This window comes from Cucumis sativus, chromosome 3 (assembly GCF_000004075.3).
Source record: "Cucumis sativus cultivar 9930 chromosome 3, Cucumber_9930_V3, whole genome shotgun sequence".
NCBI lineage: Eukaryota > Viridiplantae > Streptophyta > Magnoliopsida > Cucurbitales > Cucurbitaceae > Cucumis > Cucumis sativus.
The window spans coordinates 34,017,372-34,036,205 of record NC_026657.2 but is presented as its reverse complement, the minus strand read 5'-3'; the positions used below and the strand labels follow the sequence as shown (position 1 = coordinate 34,036,205).

General features: G+C 33.2%; 4 protein-coding genes across 5 annotated transcripts; 1 reads left to right on the top strand and 3 right to left on the bottom strand.

Annotated features, from left to right (window-relative positions):
• Positions 1-1,268: 1,268 nt before the first annotated feature.
• On the bottom strand, positions 1,269-2,749 carry LOC101203025 (thioredoxin H2). Its single transcript, XM_004147415.3, has 3 exons — positions 2,509-2,749; positions 2,226-2,348; positions 1,269-1,650 (listed from the first exon to the last, which is right to left on the bottom strand). Exons 1-3 carry the CDS (start codon positions 2,671-2,673, stop codon positions 1,504-1,506), a joined length of 435 nt encoding a protein of 144 aa, XP_004147463.1. The 5' UTR covers positions 2,674-2,749; the 3' UTR covers positions 1,269-1,503.
• A 2,638-nt stretch (positions 2,750-5,387) lies between these two features.
• LOC101222822 (mitochondrial outer membrane protein porin of 34 kDa) lies at positions 5,388-8,459 on the bottom strand. Its single transcript, XM_011653943.2, has 6 exons — positions 8,237-8,459; positions 8,033-8,100; positions 7,240-7,350; positions 6,452-6,538; positions 6,072-6,280; positions 5,388-5,978 (listed from the first exon to the last, which is right to left on the bottom strand). Exons 1-6 carry the CDS (start codon positions 8,283-8,285, stop codon positions 5,672-5,674), a joined length of 831 nt encoding a protein of 276 aa, XP_011652245.1. The 5' UTR covers positions 8,286-8,459; the 3' UTR covers positions 5,388-5,671.
• Positions 8,460-9,458: 999 nt separating this feature from the next.
• On the bottom strand, positions 9,459-12,345 carry LOC101223059 (auxin efflux carrier component 8). Of its 2 annotated transcripts, none has more exons than XM_031882657.1 (5): positions 11,726-12,345; positions 10,790-10,967; positions 10,471-10,714; positions 10,288-10,364; positions 9,459-9,917 (listed from the first exon to the last, which is right to left on the bottom strand). In XM_031882657.1, the coding sequence occupies exons 1-5, from the start codon at positions 12,231-12,233 to the stop codon at positions 9,851-9,853; spliced, it is 1,074 nt and encodes a 357-aa protein (XP_031738517.1). In that variant the 5' UTR covers positions 12,234-12,345; the 3' UTR covers positions 9,459-9,850. The 2 variants fall into 2 exon arrangements, with proteins under 2 accessions (XP_031738517.1, XP_011652244.1); XM_011653942.2 differs by having other exon boundaries at positions 10,790-10,964; positions 11,726-12,337.
• A 3,850-nt stretch (positions 12,346-16,195) lies between these two features.
• On the top strand, positions 16,196-18,397 carry LOC101202789 (probable pectate lyase 7). The gene is made up of 4 exons (XM_004147414.3): positions 16,196-16,630; positions 16,722-17,382; positions 17,470-17,712; positions 17,803-18,397. The coding sequence occupies exons 1-4, from the start codon at positions 16,434-16,436 to the stop codon at positions 18,025-18,027; spliced, it is 1,326 nt and encodes a 441-aa protein (XP_004147462.2). The 5' UTR covers positions 16,196-16,433; the 3' UTR covers positions 18,028-18,397.
• The last annotated feature ends 437 nt before the right edge of the window (positions 18,398-18,834 follow it).

Below are 18,834 nucleotides of genomic sequence, written 5' to 3'. Positions count from 1 at the left end.
CTTTTAGTTTGTGACACTTGAATCAGTAGATTTAAAATTACTATTTACAAACTGAAGGATGGTTTATATTTTAGTACATGGGATGGTTTTTCTTTAACTTGTTGGTTTGGAATATGATTTAAATGGGTGTAGTTCCTCATCCATCTGCCTAGTAGAAAGTGTGTCCTATTGTGAGATCTTTGGAAGAGAGAAACAAATGACCAGTTGTTGAGAGAGTTGGTGAATAGAGACTCTGATGAGATTTATACGTAGGCAGAATATTTGTAGATGGACACTGCACACTACTCTCAATCCAATAGGTATAGATTCTAAAAACTTTTCGTATTTGTAAATGTTGAAAAGAAAAAGTAAATGTTTTACGAACGGTGGGGTATTATAGTCCTTTTAAAATGACAGAATATAGAAACTACAAAGTTTATTATTGAATTTTAAATGCATTTATACACTAAAAATATATATTTCATATTTAAAATAACTATAATAAATGGTAAAACTATAGGAAATATTTACAAATCTAATTGCATAATCTATCACCAGTAAATATCTATCAACATCTGTGTTATAAACAAGAGTAGTTTATCAGTGTTGAAATTTTACCATGTTTGTAAATATTTTAATTCATTTTGCTGTATTTGTAAACAACCCAAACCCAACCTATTGAGTATTCTTAAATCTCACCTGAAATTCTAAGGGAATTTAACACGAGCATCAAAAAAACAAAAACAAATCAAATGTTGTACTGAACATGATTCAAGTAGATTTTCGAGATCAACCAAAAACATGTACTCCAAAGCCACAGCGGTGTCTTGTTCCTTATCCTTTTTATGGAAACTGTCTGCAAACTTTCATTAATTTCTAAGATTTGTACTTTGCAAAAAGATGAAGACATCCCCACCGTAACAGACAACTTACAAACCCAAAGCCATATATATTGAACAGAAACAGAGAAAATAAGTTCAGAAAATATTGCACTGATGCATTTTCACTTAATTTTTCATTTATAAAACAAAAAAGAAAACAACTTTTGGAAAACCCCTTTAGAAGGAAGGAGAGATTCAACCTTTTACTTCTCACAAGTAAAGAATTTTTCTTCCCACAAGGGATACTGCAACAAAATGCTTTTATTAGCAAAGAGGCTGAAACAGAAGAAATAGAACAAAATTTTCCAGATCATAGAAATTAATAAAGCCTAAGCTATGGACAAGAAAACACCACAAATTTGTGGTGCTTTCAAGCATCTCTGCAGATGAAGGATAGGAGAAAAGAAATCAATAAAAAAAATCATTACACCAAATAAGGCAATAATGGGTACGCTTTACAGGAGGGATAAGATAGATAGATTGATTTCAAACAAGAACAAGGTTGTAGTTTATATGACATATTTAAATTCAAACCGGTGACCAAGTTAGAATATAGATAATTTTCAAATGTTTACATAAAAAGATAAAGAAGAGTAAGAGTAAGAGTGAGAGTGAGATAACTTATTATTGGGGGTTTTTGGATCTAAGTTGAACCAGATACCGATCGGTGCTTCTCAATCTTCTTCTCCAGCTCTTCCTTACGGGCTCCAACCACTGTATCCACCACTTTCCCTCTCTTCAGGAACACAAATGTTGGCATTGCTTGTACTCCGAAATGCTGAGCCACATCCTGATTCCACAAATAACCGCGTCAATCTTGCAATTAAATCTCAGCTAAATATATGTTTTAGTTTCCAATATTCTAGTGTTCTTTTAAAATTTACTTCATGTCGTTCAAAAAGTTCCAATAAAATCTCTAAATTTCAACATTTTTTGTTCTTTGAGTGCAACAACAAGTGAGACTAGAGATACCTTTAGGTGAGAATAGCTATGACCATGTTTGCACATTTTGAAAATGTTCGATAACATCATTTCCACAAGTCAATATTGATATTGGCTCATGACAAACTAAACTTAAATGGTATCTCCTACGATGGGAGATTTCTCCTTATATTGATACTTCTCCTTCAACTTTCTAAGAAGTTGGCAAAAAATACAACTTTTTGTTCTCTTATATGCCCAATTCGTAATTCCTTTTCTAAACTTATGATAACTCACCAAGTATTGTTTAAAATCACCCCAGTTGAAGATTGAGCAACGGGAAGATTAAATTACACATTATCCACAAAGATGTACAAGTAGCTACAATAGCAGAATCAAACAGAAATAAGAGAATCCAAAATTGGAAGAAGGAGAGAGACGTACAGATAACTCGTCGACGTCGATTTTAGCAAACTCAACATCAGTGTATTTGCTAGCCATGGCATTGAAGGCTGGCTCCATGAGTCTACAGGGTCCACACCAAGTTGCGGAGAAATCAACCACCATCTACTCACCGAGGGTCCAACAAAACGAAGGGGAAGAGAGAAGAAAGATCAGATCACCAATAGAATCGGAAACAGTAACCCTAGAAAAATGGCGTTGGATCAAATGAGTGGGAATTGGAAAAAGAAAAAAAAAAGAAAAAAAAAAAAGAATAGAGGCTTACAAGCTTGGGAGTTTCCTGAAGGGAATTGAAGTGGAGTTGCCATCTGGCTGAGGAGTGAAAAGAGTGAACCGAGGATGAGTCGGATGAGGCAGCTTCGGCGGTGGCCGTGGGGGGGCCGAACCAATTAGAAAGAAGAGCTCCGATTCTTGATAGAAGAACTCCCATTTTTCTCCCTTTCTCTCTCCCCTTCAGTAGCGCAAGAAAAATGGATGCGACGGCGTAGAATTTTGATAACCAAATGGGCCCATCGCCTTTTTATCATTCCATTTTGGCCCAATAAACTAAATACAATCTTGCGAAATTGGAATATTGTTCCAACCGAGTATTAATTATACTCTAACTCCTGTTAATTTATTAATTTATATCTTCATATAAACAAAATAAAAAAAATTATATCAATTTAAAATCTAAACTTGAAACAACCAAAATCTTAAAAGAAAAAATACCTTTAAATTCTAGTTTCGATTGTCTAGGAAAAAAAATCTCACAGTCCGAGGTCAAGACACAGACAAAACATTACGAATAAATAAAGATATAATAAAAAGAAACAAACACTTAAAAGAAAAAAAGTCTCATTGATTTTTTATAAAAGAAACAATCATCCACTTAGAATATATCTAGAAACCTAATATCGTATATATATATAGACTAATTACCTATGAAGAATACAAAGTAACCATGGATATACTCATTGTGCTCACACTAAACAAGATAAAGAATTGCACACCAAATAAATCTCTAAACCTTCTACCTCATATTATTTCTTTTTCTAAAATGGTAAATCCCGATATCAAATGGGAATACCTTCACATTTAAGGCACACTCCAAGAATAGATAATCCCTGGTATCAACTCTTCAAGTGCAAAAAATATAGTCATTGAGAATATGAATATCATAAACCACCATCTAACATGATTCCATTTCTTTAGAATTTGTATCTTTGTAATATTAAATTAATTAGAAGTAGATTTTAACCTCTAACCTTGAGGTGAGGTGGGAGATTGCTCACCTTTTGTTACGTGAATATAGATTTTGTTTACTTCTATGACAACCAACCATGTTTATAAATTTGACTATGGAGTAAAATATTAAAACATCTCTACTTTTGAAGTCGAATAACCTCAGATCAATGATTATATTTGATGTTTTTGTTAATATAAGAAGAAAGATAGATAACAAGGAGTTGTTTGGATGTAAATACTGTTACTGTTTTTACTATTTTACATTAACTATTTTCTTATTATACCATGTTATTGTAATCTAAACTAAAATAATATATAACCTGAACTTAGATATTATTGCAATCTAACCGACCTGTATTCTAGCGAACTCAACATCAATGCATTTTTCAGCCATGACGTTGAAGGCTGGCTCCATGAGCTACACTAAGTTGCGGAGAAATGAATCTCCATCTAGTTGCCCACAGTCCAATAAATTGAAGGAAGTGAGAAGAAAGATAAGATCGACAATATAATTGAAAACAAGAACCCCAGAAAAATGGTGTTCCATCAACTCAGTGGGAACTGGAAGAAAAGAGTAAAATTAGATGCTTACGAGCTTGGAAGTTTCCTGGAGGGAATTGAAGAGGAGTTTCCATCAGGCTGAGGAGTGAAAAGATTGAACTGACGACAGCTCTGATGAGGCAGCTTCGGCAGTTGCCGAGTAGGGGCCAAGCAAACTGAAAGAAAACTTTCCATTTTGTCTCCCTTTGTAGCGCCAAAAATATGGATGTGATAACCTAGCGGACCATGGCTTTTATCATAATAGCATTTTCGTTCAACAACTGGTTGGAAACTTTGAGAATATTCTTACAAAAAATGTAAATTATACTCAACGTCCTAATATTTTAAATCTAAAAAACAAACAACTCTATCCATTTAAACTCTAAATTTGAAATAAATAGCTTAAAAAAATTAATGTAATGAATTGCTAAAAAAAGAGATATCTCACATTCTAAAATAAAGCACAAACAAAACACTATAAAAACCAAATATGAAGAAACAAACACACATGCAACTTAAGAAAAAAAGCTTTATGAATTGATTCTTCATAGGAGAAATACTCATCCAGTTAGAACAAGATATAAAAATCTCAAACCAAATATCTAAGTTAATTAGTTGGGGAGGATGCAAAGTGACACTATGGCCACAGTTATTAGGCATGAACTAAACATGATAAAGAAAAACACACCGACTCTCTCAACCTTATGCTGATCATTCTCATTTCTAAAATGACAAATCTAAGTGAATTGTGTATCTTAACGTGATAGCATATGAGAACACATTCTTGACAAAAGCATGTTCCACTAGAAACTCTATTAAATACCGTTACATAATAAAGACACGCTCAAAGAATAGATAATTTCTTTTCCAAAACATAAAATACAGGCACTGAGAATATCATAACAATATGATCACTTTGAATTTATTTTAAAATCTATCTGAAAAAGTATAATCGAACCTCTAACCTTAGCTTTTGTTCACCAACCATGTTCATAAAATTGGACAAAATGTTAAAACTATATCTAGCTTTAAATAACCTCACATAAACTTAGATCATTTATGGTATTTGACCTTTTGAGAATTAAGAAAAGAGAGAGAACAAATGCAGTGATCATTGAAAAGGGAGGAAAGTCGATATTTCACATCTCAAAGGGTAAAATAAGCATGTTAAAAAATAAGTCTTAGATAAAAGTTTGAGTTTTTTGTTCTTTTGGACAATTTTCTGTCGTGAGTTTACAACCTGCACTAAAAAAAGCCCTCAGACGATCAAATATACATATTATCACCAAAACAGTATAATTGGGGCTGAAGATTATCCCTTTTTTTTTCTCTTTGGGGGGTGGGGGTGGGAGTGGTTAAAAGAAGGAAAACGAAAAGTAAATAGAAACAACATCTCAATGGTAAATCTTCTCAACAAGTTTTCATTGGCCTCAGTTTGGAAAGGGACTGATCAGAGTGCAAAAAAAGGGGAGGGTACACCAACCAAAGTGGTCTGCTTAATGACACCATCAACTTTAACATTTATTTCGACAACCCAAAACAACTGGCAAGAGTGACATCAACACATCATCTCAAAGTCTGAACAAACAAGTCCGGCTATGTACCAGAAGCCCTACCCTTAATTCTTCCAGCCATAGCAAACTAGTGACTAAAATTTCCTATCATGGCTTCAAGGCCAAAGCTAGCCCAACTTTTGCGCTCTTCTCAATTGCTTTCGTGTCTACCTCACCAGATACAGTGAAGAATGATTTTGGACGCCACTCATGCTGGATAAGAGCACTTGCCTTTCCAAAATTGTTCACCCGAGCCTTCACTGAGGTCAGTGGATCAAGTGCATGTTGGGTGCCAACCGTGATGGTGTTCTCGTTGGAGGAAAAGCTATGAGCAACCTCCGCACCAACAGCGGTGCTTGTCAAAGGGTTCACTGTATGGTAGTAGGATGCACTCAACGTATCACCCTTGTCATTCCTGAACATTAATTATTCGCCTTAATAAGTACCAAAAAGGAAAAGGAGCACACTATAGGCGTAAATGAAGAGTCTGACTAAATAAAAAACTCACAAGGTCAGAGATGCAATTAGGTCAGCGTTGGCAAAGCTCAGTCCAGTATTGACTTTTGTGAAGTTTCCAGTTTTGGTATCAAATGAAAGATCGGTACCAAGGGCAAGAAGATTTGACCCAACAACACCAGAAAAGTTGACAATAGGATTGGCTGTCAACCCAATACTCGTGCTGATTCCTGCATAATCATGGAGATATTGCAGTTCCACCTACTTGACAAAAACAGAAATCAATTAGGCTGATTATATCTACCTGTTTTATAACTATTGTAGCCTGATTGGTCAGCACAAAAAGTAAAAAGGAAATGCACAGCTCCATAAAAAGTAAAAATAAAAGAACACGATATACTGAGACTGAAAACACATTGTTCCATCACTCACCTTACCAGACCTTTGATCCGGGACTTTGAAACTAAAAATTGCCTTCAATCCAGGAGCAGGTTCATCCACAGTGATAGTTGTCACAAGCTACAAAATTACAGAACAGAAGTCACAACAATTGCATAAGAAGAAATATGATAAAAAGAATAAGAAGAAACGTGCAACTTCCCCACCAAATACCAGTCTCAAAAAACGTACAACTTCCACAACCTATCCTTAATTTAAAATTCAAAGTTTCATCAATTTGTGCATGCGCGGATGGGGATGGGAGAAACAACAGGAGCCCCATAGCTTACAGTCTCAAAAAACAAATCATTATATATTCAGAAAAGAACTGCCTCAAACAAAATAGAGAACCATCATAGCTTCACTCAGATTGTCAAATGATCATGAGCTACGGTGATAGGCAGGCTTGCTGCTTTTCACATCAAAACAAACCGATAGAAAATGGTGATTTTCTATTCAGCTCCACAAAAGTACAAAGAGATTAACTGGACAATGGAATCTAGCTTTACAATAAAGACGCCTGATAAACACTCACTTCAGCTCCACAAAAGTACAAAGGAATTGACTAGATAAGTTGAAACAACAATGATACTACACCAACTAAAGCTTTTAAATTTCTGACCTGCTAATGGAAAATGTCTATGGAATTAAAAGGAATATAAATAAATTTAGAAAATCCATGCAACAAGTAATGGAGAAAGAGGGACAAAGAGAAGGCAAGTACGATACTTAAATCTAAAGCAGAGGGATATGATAAAGCAGAAAGAAGAAAAATGGTTTACATTGGAGCTTGTGTCGACTTTAATATCAGTTGTGATATTTTTGTTCTTCAGCTGAGTATTAACATCAGCAAGAAACAGGTCACCCTTCTTCGTTCCTGAAGATGTAATAGCCTGGAGATAGAAAAATATAAATAAATAATAAGCAAAAGCTTGTAATAATAGAGGATAAGCATTATATATGTTTCTTACAAAATACATAGCATCCCCAGTAAGCAACCACAACTGATATTAACATGCACTGGTTTAGATTAAACACACATTCGGTGCAAAAGAATCGTGAATCACTATCGATAATAACCAGTGCATGCAATATGATAAAAGGCAAAATAACCACACCATGCATCCTGGAGTCATTAACACGACCCAGATATTAGGACAGTAAGAATTTCTACTACATGGAGCATATTGAGTTGAAAAGGAAACAAATATACTTCATAAAGTGAGTGTCGAGTGATAATGCCAGTGCATTTGTCAATGACCATTGAAATAAAAGGAAAAAAACCCTATAATCATTAACTCCAAAAAAGCAAAAATCCAATCCAAATCAGAAACATATAAGAGCAGGCTCCCTTCATAATCAATGAACAAAAAAAAAAAAGGAAAATAATAATTGCAATCCGTTAAACAATAAAAAGAAAGTAAAAAACTCATAAAGAAGCTTATTTGCACTTGTTTTTTCTTTCTTTCTTTTGTGTTCTTTAAGATTCATTCACCAGTGTAAATTATATCCCCCGATGAAAGTAGGACCCCAAAACAGATCTAGAAAGTAAAGAGAGTGTCAAGAGGAACTCACAACTCCAGTGGGGGAGTAGGTGGTGATGGTGAACTTGTGGTCGCTCTGGTAGTCTTTGTAAAGAAGATCTGGCAAAGAAAACAGCAAAATAAAAAAAGATTAAAGAGAAAAACCAACAAAAAAAAAAAAAGAAGAAGAAGAAGAAGAAGAAGAAGATTCAAGACCATATTACAAGGGGGGGAATGGAAAGAAGAAATGAATAACCTCTAGCTCTCTTGCCGATATCAGAGTAGAGACCAGGACCCTTTCCCATGATTTTTGTAACGAAAAATGAAAGATTCAAGAGAAGAATGAAATGAAATGGAAATTCTGAAAGGGAAACGATAGTCCTCTTCCCCAAAGCAGCTGGAAATGAGTGGATGACTCGGTGGCTTTCATATACACCTTTCAAACCCTAACTTCAGCCCCCTTTTTTTTCTTTCTTTTTCTTTTTTTTTCTTTTTTTTTTTTCCCTTTACGTTCTTTTCTGACCGTTGGATCCGAGAATAAAAGGCATCCAATAGCATTTACGACCGTTGGGTCTTAAAAATATATATATCTTAAAGATGTGATTAAAAAAAAATTATCGAAAATATTTGGTTATAAATTCGAATTATATTTATACTTTGGGTAATATTTTTGTTAGTTTCTGGAAAATCACACAAATATATAAAATTATATTTTGCCTTTTTATTTTATTTCTCTTTAAAAAAGGATATGTGATACACACCTTTCCTAACCTTACAATTTTTATTTGTTTGTTTATTTTGAGTAAGAGGTTTTAATAGAAGCAAATGAAATCCTTAGAGAAATTAGAAATCAAATAAAACGAGTGGGAATGATGTAGCAATTTTCGTTCAAATCTTTATAAATCATTCACAGTGTGAGAGTGATACATTTGTGGCAAAATACCATATTAAATATGTGATAAGAAGGGAATAAGCTTTAGACACTTCTCTGACATTACAATTTTTTTTTGGTTTAAAACTAGTATGATTTCAAGAGATGATATCCAAAAAGGTTGAGAGGCTTTTAAAGCATCATTTTCAATCAACGAATGAACTTAGGAGGATATCCAAGATGCTCAAGCTAAATATATCACAATACATATTTTCAACAAAATAGTATCTTTCATTACAATTTCAGGAAGTGTAAATTTTCAATTTTGTCCAGAAAATTAATCACTTCCAACACATTAAAATCCATCAGTAATTAATCTATCCATTTGATTTCAAACAATCTATCTATTCCCATTTGAGAACTTCCAAATTTTTATAAATATTTCAAAAATACTCAAACGGGTAGAACTTTGAATGAAAATTGAGATTTAAAAGACTCAGCAATGAACTACAATGAAAATTTGAGTCACCGCAACGGTTTAGATTATTGTTGTATAGTTTTAAGTTTAAATTTTTGTTTGAAATTCTAAAAATTCTACTCCCAGAAGTAGCTCTAAAATCATTTTATAAAAGTTGAGAGAATGTTCCCAAGTCTCTGGCTGATATTTGAAACTACAGACTCAAACAATGGATAGTAAGACTATACAAACAACAGGATGCTGATTAGTAGCAAAGGTCTGTTCACTCTGCTTCCTATTTAACTCATTGTAATTTTTCCTTCTATTTTGTTTATTGCATATCATCATCCTTCATTGATATCTTCAGCACAAACATTTACATGCTTCTTAAAATCATCAGCAGTATACCATTTCGGGAAAAAAAATGGCAAAAAAATTTTTTAACTCAAAAGCTTCATATTTTCATGGGTCTTTTACTGATGTTTAGCGTCAATGTCCTAAATTTCTTGTTATCCTTTGGTGGCATTGGCTGCATTGATGCTTTACAATGATAGCAAGTAGTAATAGGCCAGTGCTACTGGCAGTGCAATGAGCAACCCCAAAAGTACCCTGTAACCAAAAGAAAACCCCACATCAGTATGTACTTTAGGGATGTAACTATAATGCTTCTACTTAAACTGCTCGAAAGCAAAATTCTATCAACTAAGCCGACAGTAGATCTAGAAATTTTGTTGATGGAGGATTTGTAGTTCACTAGAAATAATATTGAAGAAAATGAAGGAATGGGGTCTAGAGGGGACTAGATGACAGTTTTACCACTGAGCTAAGTATTAACATTAGTATCACTTCAATCTTTTATATATAGTTTATATAAAGTATATAAAGAGCATAAAGTTGGTGATCTAAGCACATTTAAATATAAGAGAGGATCAATATCTTGTTTAAAATTGACATAAGAAATGAAAATTACAATAGTTACCCTGTGCTTAAAACGTCTGGATGTATATTATACTCTTTGGAAAAGACAAATGGAACAATTCCTTGAGGAAGTGCTGCCTGTGCCAAAGAAGAAGAAGAAGAAGAAAGATCAAGAAACAAGCACGTTAAACAGAATTGCCAATTCCTGGATGTGGACTTGTTATTAATACAAATTACAACAAACCTGCACAATTGCCACTCTGAGCAATTTGCCCCTAAGTCCTAGAGCAAGTGAGCATGCTGCCATAAGTGCAGGCCCCACTAAGAATTTCATTCCCATGGCCACCAGTGTCATCTTTGTGCCACATGCTATAATGCTAGTCCTTGAACCCATGAAAAGACCTAAGCTGAACATAGCCATACCAAGGCCTCCAGTTGATAGAATTGATATTGATCTGTCAATAACTTCTGGCAGTTTTACTCCCCACCTGACAGAATGTTAGTTCCATGATCCCAATACATCTATTGCTTTTTTAAAGTGAAAGCTATCATCTCTAACTTACCTGAATCTTATGCTTGCCCAAATGAGTCCCAATATAGTTGCATGAGTATTGGGGTTGATGATGAGCTTCCTTGCAACTGTTAAGAGAATGGACTTGGTTCTCAAACTCCTTCCGTTTCTATCTCTTGCCTCCTCAATCTCTTCTTTCGGTCGTCCTTCATGAGTTATTTCAATTTCTGCTTTACAAAAGGACAAACACGATAACTAGGATAAATGAACCGAATAAAGTTAGTTTACACATTTTTGCTATATGAATTCATGTGAGACTATCGTTGCGAAATCAATAATTAAGTAATACAATAAACGTATAGAGATCGACGTAAAGATATACGTGGTTCACTAACATTATGTTAGATACGTCCACGGAGCAGAGGAAGAATAATATTATTAGAAAAAATGTTTTCAGAACACAAAATGGTATCACTAGGTTAGAAAGTTTATATATTCTACTTCTCTAGACCTTAAGATTATCGTAAATAACTCATAAATAAATACATATCCTCAAGACGTGACTTGAAGGTTGAACCGAAGACCTTCAGGGCATTCGAACAACTATGTTGAGTATTATTTCTCCCAAATACAGTGACCTAAGTATAGCACTCACGACCTATGGATGTAGAAAGAGAATAAAAATCTAGGAAACAGGGAAAAAGGCAATCAATAGAAAATTTTGCAAGTTTCCATTCTGGTTTCACAAGGATGAAGGAATGTTATTGAAGTTGATAGCATGAAAACACCCATTTCAGTTGAGGGAAGTCCTAATGTAATACATGAAAACTTAAACTGGGATGGTTACCGAAGTTCATGACATTGGTATGAATATGACCATTTTTGTTTCGGGAAGTCCTAAACAAACACATAAATGGCTTATAAAGTTGAGTTGAGGTGATTTCATTCTCTTTGTTACTATTTTTAAAAAGCAAATTTCAATGCCTACCTGTTGCTTCTGATGCTGGAGCTAAGGAAGCTGCTTTGGTGGTAGTAAACTCAAAGAGAAACAGTAATATGTTATACCAAAGAATGCTCTGCAAGACAACTATCTGGGCAAGAAGCACATCTGCTTCACTTCCATACATGGCCTTCAATACTGGCAATCCTAGAATTAGAGTATTTGGCATGGTTGACAGAGAGAGACCAGTGATAATCCAATTCAAGCCTCCACGAGAGGTGATTTTAGTGACTGCTCCCAACAGAATAATAGCTAATATTTTCTGAAGAAAGTCAGCCAATATCAACTGGCGGTTCATTTTGTAGAGATTGTTCTCGGAAATGACTTGAAAAGATAACAGCGGGATTGAAAATTTTGCCACAAACTTGTTTATTCCAGAACATTGCTCAGCTGTGAAGAACTTCCACCATTTTACAGATATGTAAGCTAACATCATGGCCACATACAGAGGGACTGTGGCTGCCACAACATGATAAACATCAGACAAAGAAATCATGGTGACCAGCAGAAGAAGGATTGAAAATTTTTCGTATTCTCTATAGAAATTCCTTGTTAATAAAGCACTTTCCTCTGCTTTTCTTGATTCCAATATTGCCCAGAATGACCTTCACCTCCCTTATTTATAGAAGATATTAATAAGTATATGTAGAGATCTTATAATAGGAGAGGAATTTATTAACTGATAATTAAACTGGATATGCTATATGATCTTTTTTTTAATAATTAAGATTAAGAACTAGCCATTTTGTTATAGATTTTATGAATCACCTTTTTGTGTGATGATTAGATATTTGATTATAAGTATTGTGATAAATAGTATGTAATTGCAGGAAGTGATTAAGTTAGGAAAGTGGGGGTATTATTGTCACTGTAAGATGAAAGTAGATTCCACATTTCAGGATTCTCGTGCTCATATGCTTTAATTTACATTTATCAGTTCTTTAAATAAAGGAGATCTAACTAGCTAGCTTAGGCTGACATGATAAACTCTATAACTTCATGCTTTAGTCTTTTACTTCATTTTGAAACAACATTAAAAAGGGATTTCCATTATTCCCCCCTCCATTTCCTGCAGTTCAATCTGTTTTGTGTATCTTTCATTTGAACTCTATGCTTAGACTTGTCATTTCCTTACTCAAGAAACACATAGAGACTCTAAAAATGTGTCAAAGCCATTTTTGTGACCTTGAATCTACGTAAAAGAAAGTGTAAAAATGTGTTATAATTGGTTGTTTCGTGACTTACAAATCCAGTCAAACATTAATCATTTATTAAACTTTACTAAAAAACGGTTAAAAAACTTTAATAATGTGTCGTTTACAATATCAATAATACCTTAAATGTGACATTTACAATATCAATAATCTAAACTGAAGCAGCAAGTGTTTAGGCTTTTGATAATTCCTTTTCTTTTTTGGTTATCTTGCAACAGTGGAAGAAGGAATAAAGAACTGAATTGCAAGTGAAGTAATGGCAAAAATAGTGGCAGAGTTCAATGCAGTTGGTTGTAAGATGGAATTTTTCCTAAATATGGTCAAAAGTATGAGAATAATTGTCATGAGAGAAGGAATTTCCTTTTGAGACAATGCAAAATTTTTGCTATACAGAACCTAAAGTCTCTATAGTTTTCTTTACTATAAAGAGCTGAAAAATTACAAGAAGCCATTATTGATGAAAGATATGAGAAGCCATTGATGACATCATCATCACCTTCCTGCTTTTTAGAAGAATAATGCCGAAACCTTGTAGAGTCTGAAAAGTAGCTCAAGAAAATGGAATTTGATCCCTTTTTTCTTTTTTTTTCATTTATTTCATTCATTAGAATTAGATCCTTTTTTATTTATTTATATTAAATCAGAGATGATTCATTTTTGATAATAGAAATTGCCAACTCATTAGAAAAGTCAAGACCATTTCATGGGAAGTGTACAATCTATCTCTTCTTCTAGTGTGTGTGATGTAGAATTTCTTTATTTCCCTAGTGGCCAAATAGTTGTTCAAATTAATTATATTCTCCACATTAACTCTGTTTATAAGGAATATGTATAATCTCAAAATTCTTTATGTTATAAAAATGTTGTGACATAGAATATCTTTCGATTGTGACTTTGCCCAGTGGTTTATGAAACACTGTTTGGTATCTGTCTTGGAAGGGTTTATATGTTGCTGTCTGCAGCTTGTTTCCACTCAAAACAATATATTTTTAAAAAAATAATAATAATAATTCTTTTGAAACTCAACTAAAGATATGTTGTTTTCTTTTCATTTTAATATTAAAAAGGGAACAAAAATAAAATAAATAAAGTGATTTTGTTTTGAAAATATGTGCAAAAGTCCTCCTCATTCATAGTTCGTTCATACAATCTCAAGTTTTCACAAATCAAAGACCAGATCACTTTTATTTAATTAGGAGAAAAAGGAAAAAAATAAAAAGTTATGCACTACCAAATTTGTAGAAAAATTACTCTTTTAAAACACACCGTGTCTTGGACTCTTAGTTTTAAAAATATACGTGTTTATAATAATACAATCTCTAAATTATCAAAACATATTCTTTTAGTTTTTGAGACCGTTTATCAAATAACCTTACACTTTTTGTTTTAAATAGTTACGTGACATTTTAAATTAGAGAAATAATTTCTAAAAAACCATATCCTCCTCAAAACTATTTATTTCGAATTTTAAATATGACATAAATATTTTAAAAAATCAAACAAACACATATAAAATATGCCTTGAAAACTAAAGGTCATACTTGGTTTAAGAAAACATGAATTTGGAATGGAAATTAACACATTGTGTGGTTGAGAAAGAAAAATAATTAAAGAGCTCAAAACTTAAATCAATATAATGTATATTAATTCATTTTCATGGTTAGTTGGTGATTTGTGAAGTTAATTGACCACACACATGTATATAGGAAAAGAATGTATGCAAAAATGTTTTTAGTTAAATTATAATGTTTTTATCAATGTGATTAGTAATCTCTCGTCATCACAATTTTTCTTAAATCCAAAGATAATCTCCTCAAAAGATGAAAGAGGTATATACAATAAGGGTCGTCCTAGAAATCAATAAGAACTTAAAAACTAGTAGTACTTTAATGACGATCTATCTGAAATTTAATATCCTATTATAAATTGCCTAGACAACATGGGGTTTCTCCCGATCTCGTCAAGATCACCTTGGGTAACATTTATTCCTAAAAGAGCACATTGTTTATATATATATATATATATATATATATATATATATATTTAATTAATTAATGCAACTAAGTGGAAGTGTGAGAGGGTGAGGATGAAAGAATTCAAAACTCTATCATTTTACGAAAAGAAAAAAAAAATATATATATATATGTCTTAACTAGTTAAGCAATGTTTAAGTTGTATCGACTTCTTAAATTATCATATTTGTTTTTTAGATGCAAAGTTATACTAAGATTGGATACTCAAACTTGTTGACGTAATAGACAATATTTTAGAGTACTTTTAACAATAATATTAATAATAATAAATAAATAAGTTATTTTCAATTCACAACCAAAATAAATCTATCACATATGATTTTAGGATGAGATATAAATAATATTTGGCTTAATTTGCTATAATTCCTCAATTTGTTTTTAGCCATTTTAACATTTTTGCTATGATATATATAAAAAGTAATTTTTAAGGAATAAAATTAGTGTTAACTTTTAAAGAAATAGAGCTTCTAAGTCGGGAATTAATCTTCTTATAAAGTCGGATGCCATTGTGGGACTTTGATACTTATTTCTGATTGAGGCATCCACTTATGGTAGAATTTTGAAGGTCAGTTGAAACATTTCCATATAAATAAAGAAAAAGGAAACTTCTAAATAAATTTAAGAGAATTTTAAAGATAATGAATATGTGGTAGGTTTATTAATGATTTAAGAGTTTTTCTCTCTTTTTTTTCTTTAATAAAAAAAAAATTCATGTAGTGACAATAAAAACTATTTTGTAATTTTTAACATGGTCACTGATATGGATGGAATCAAATTAGTTATATTATATGAAATTAACTCATAAAAATGTTATCCACGCATATTATATACATGGTAATTTAATTATGTTATCCAGGCATAAAAATGTTTTGTAACATAAAAAATTGAATAATTTATATGTAAGTTATAAGATAACAAATGAATAGATTAGAGCCTAAAAAGAGTTGTATTAAGAGGGGAAAAAAGGAAAATAAAATAGATAGGATTAAAAAGAAAATGTGAAGATGAGAAGGAGAGGCCTATTCAAAGAAGCTAACAGAGTATTGCTAAAAAAAAGATGAACCCATGAAAAGTAACAAACTTCCCACAAATGAGCCACGAGAATGGTGGTTGTTGTTAATTTGGAACCCAAAAATAGGGAGAATATGAGACTATAAATAATGGATTGATGAGGGAGTTGGAAAGGGCAAGCAATAAGAGCAAGAGAAAAAGGAAAAAAAAGGAAAAAAAAACAAAGGTTTGGTTCATTTTAATTTTGGTCTGGCAAGGTCTTGAATAAAGTAGGTCTTTTTTACCTATTTGGGGTTCTTTCTTAGACCTTGACCAGCCCAAAAAGCTTGCTTTTTAGTAAGAACCTAAAAAAAAAAGAGTTTTTCTTTCTACATATAAAATAAGAAAGGTCCTTTTTTGTTTGATTTTTTTATTGGGTCTTCGTCCAGAAAAAGGAGAATGATGACAGGTTGTAAAATTAAAGTTGTGATGGTTTTGGTTTCAATGGCTGTTCTTATGCCAACTCTTAGAGCTGGTATTGCTGAGTTTGATGATTTTTTGCTCCAGAAGTCTGAAGAAGCTAAACAAGCTTCTCTTGAAGCTTTCCACCCTGACCCCATGAATGTCACTGACCATTTCAATCAACATGTTCATCTGTATGTTTATAATATATAATCTTTCTACTTCACTTCTGACTACTCATTTGGATGGTATTCTATTGACATTGACGTTTTGTTTTGTATGTAGAGCTTTGGAGGGGATAGAGGGAAGCAATAGCACCAGGAGGAGCCTATCCAAATACAACGGGCCCTGCTTGGCTACAAATCCAATTGATCGTTGCTGGCGTTGTGACCCAAATTGGGCCAAGAACCGTAAGAAGCTTGCCAAATGTGTGCTTGGTTTCGGCAGAAAAACCACTGGTGGCAAAAAGGGACGTATCTACGTTGTGACTGATCCATCAGATAACGATGTTATTAATCCTAGGCCTGGAACCCTTAGATATGGCGCTCTTCAAAAGAAACCTTTATGGATCATTTTTGCGCGTAGCATGATTATTAGGCTATCCAAGGAGCTGATGATTACTAGCCACAAGACAATCGATGCTCGTGGTGCCAATGTTCACATTGCCTACGGTGCTGGTCTTAGCATTCAATTCGCTCGGAATGTAATCATCCATGGCCTTCGCATCCACCATGTCATCTCAACTGGCGGTGGCATGATCCGCGACACTGCCAACCATGTCGGTCTTCGAACAGTTAGTGATGGAGACGGTATCTCCATCTTTGGATCAACCAACATCTGGCTCGATCATCTCTCCATGTCTAATTGCCAAGATGGACTTATCGACGCAATCCAAGGCTCTACTGCAATCACCATCTCAAACTCTCATTTCACTCATCACAATGATGTAAACTATATGATTCAAATTACTTCTTGCACATACTCTTTAAATCTTTCAAAAACATAACTTAATACTCTCCATTTCATTACACAGGTGATGCTGTTTGGTGCAAGTGATTCATATCAAGGCGACTCGATCATGCAAGTGACCGTCGCATTCAACCATTTTGGAAAGGGATTAGTGCAGAGAATGCCAAGATGCAGATGGGGTTTCTTCCATGTCGTCAACAATGATTACACTCACTGGCTCATGTACGCCATTGGTGGCAGTCAACATCCCACCATTATCAGTCAAGGAAACCGTTTCATTGCCCCACCCAACCCTGCTGCACGACAGGTAAAAAAAAAAAAAACCAAGACAGTCTAATAGGCTCTGATACCCTAACAAAATGAAATTCATTAACGAATAATTTTTGTATACATGCAGATCACAAATAGAAACTATGCAACAGAGAGTGTATGGAAAACATGGACATGGAGATCGGAAGGGGATTTGATGATGAATGGAGCTTATTTCGTTCAGTCCGGGAATCCAAGCAAACGAAGACCATACAGCAGGTTCGACATGATAAAGGCTAAGCCTGGCACTTTTGTTAGAAGGCTGACTCGCTTCTCTGGCTCACTCAACTGTTATGTTGGTCGCCCATGCTAATCAGAACAGAACAGACCAACAACAAAACCAAATTTTAATTTTATTTTCAAACTTTAATTTAATTCACTATTTTACAACCAAAAAAACACCAATCATGGCGAAGAATAAGAGAAACGTAGAGGATGAGAAAACAGCAAAAATGGAATCTTTCAAAAAACCAATCTTCTGCAAAGGGAAGAAGATTATGAACAATGCAACTGGAAGAAGGCCTGAAGAAAGAAACTTTCTTTCATTTTTTTAAATTATTTAGACGATTTGTTATTGTTGTTGCTCATTTCTATCAGTTGCTTGTACTATTCATTCACTTTGATTTGGTTATAAGAGACAATTTCATTTCCCTTTATTAAAATATTGATCTATTTTCATTTTATTTGTCTTTGTTTCATTTTCCTAATAAAAGTTCTGTCCTTTTTGGATATCAGTTTGTTTCTATCTCAAATATCAATGTAACGTAGTAAATAATATTAAAAAGTATCAGGCTCTCCCAACACATATCAGCAAATCAATATCAACAAAATAAACTTCTTTATATCTACAATCTAGATTTTATTAACTTCTGTTTAGTTAAGTGAAAATGCTTTTACAAAGTACATTTTCCATTGCAAAAAACAAAGAAGGAAAAACATGATATCATTTATCTGATATTATTGGGAATATTTCAATATATTGTTGTTGCCAAAACAAACTCAAAATAAATAGACAATCTTCACATCATCATCAAAGCCTTCGAATCAAACTGAGAATCTTCAAAGATTCCACCTATTGGAATTCTTTCCTTATTTTTTAAATATTTTTCTTATTAGAATC

Coding starts and splice junctions, on each gene's coding strand:
- LOC101203025 (XM_004147415.3), bottom strand. CDS start 2,673: ATGGGAGTTCTTCTATCAAGAATCGGAGCTCTTCTTTCTAATTGGTTC. Junction 2,349..2,508: donor TTCAGGAAACTCCCAAGCTT/GTAAGCCTCTAT, acceptor CTCGGTGAGTAG/ATGGTGGTTGATTTCTCCGC. Junction 1,651..2,225: donor TCGACGTCGACGAGTTATCT/GTACGTCTCTCT, acceptor TTGTGGAATCAG/GATGTGGCTCAGCATTTCGG.
- LOC101222822 (XM_011653943.2), bottom strand. CDS start 8,285: ATGGGAAAGGGTCCTGGTCTCTACTCTGATATCGGCAAGAGAGCTAGA. Junction 8,101..8,236: donor TATCGGCAAGAGAGCTAGAG/GTTATTCATTTC, acceptor TTTCTTTGCCAG/ATCTTCTTTACAAAGACTAC. Junction 6,539..7,239: donor AAGTCGACACAAGCTCCAAT/GTAAACCATTTT, acceptor GTAATTTTGTAG/CTTGTGACAACTATCACTGT.
- LOC101223059 (XM_031882657.1), bottom strand. CDS start 12,233: ATGATTTCTTTGTCTGATGTTTATCATGTTGTGGCAGCCACAGTCCCT. Junction 10,365..10,470: donor TCAGAGTGGCAATTGTGCAG/GTTTGTTGTAAT, acceptor TCTTTGGCACAG/GCAGCACTTCCTCAAGGAAT. Junction 9,918..10,287: donor CCAGACGTTTTAAGCACAGG/GTAACTATTGTA, acceptor TTTTGGTTACAG/GGTACTTTTGGGGTTGCTCA.
- LOC101202789 (XM_004147414.3), top strand. CDS start 16,434: ATGATGACAGGTTGTAAAATTAAAGTTGTGATGGTTTTGGTTTCAATG. Junction 17,383..17,469: donor ATTTCACTCATCACAATGAT/GTAAACTATATG, acceptor TTCATTACACAG/GTGATGCTGTTTGGTGCAAG. Junction 17,713..17,802: donor CCAACCCTGCTGCACGACAG/GTAAAAAAAAAA, acceptor GTATACATGCAG/ATCACAAATAGAAACTATGC.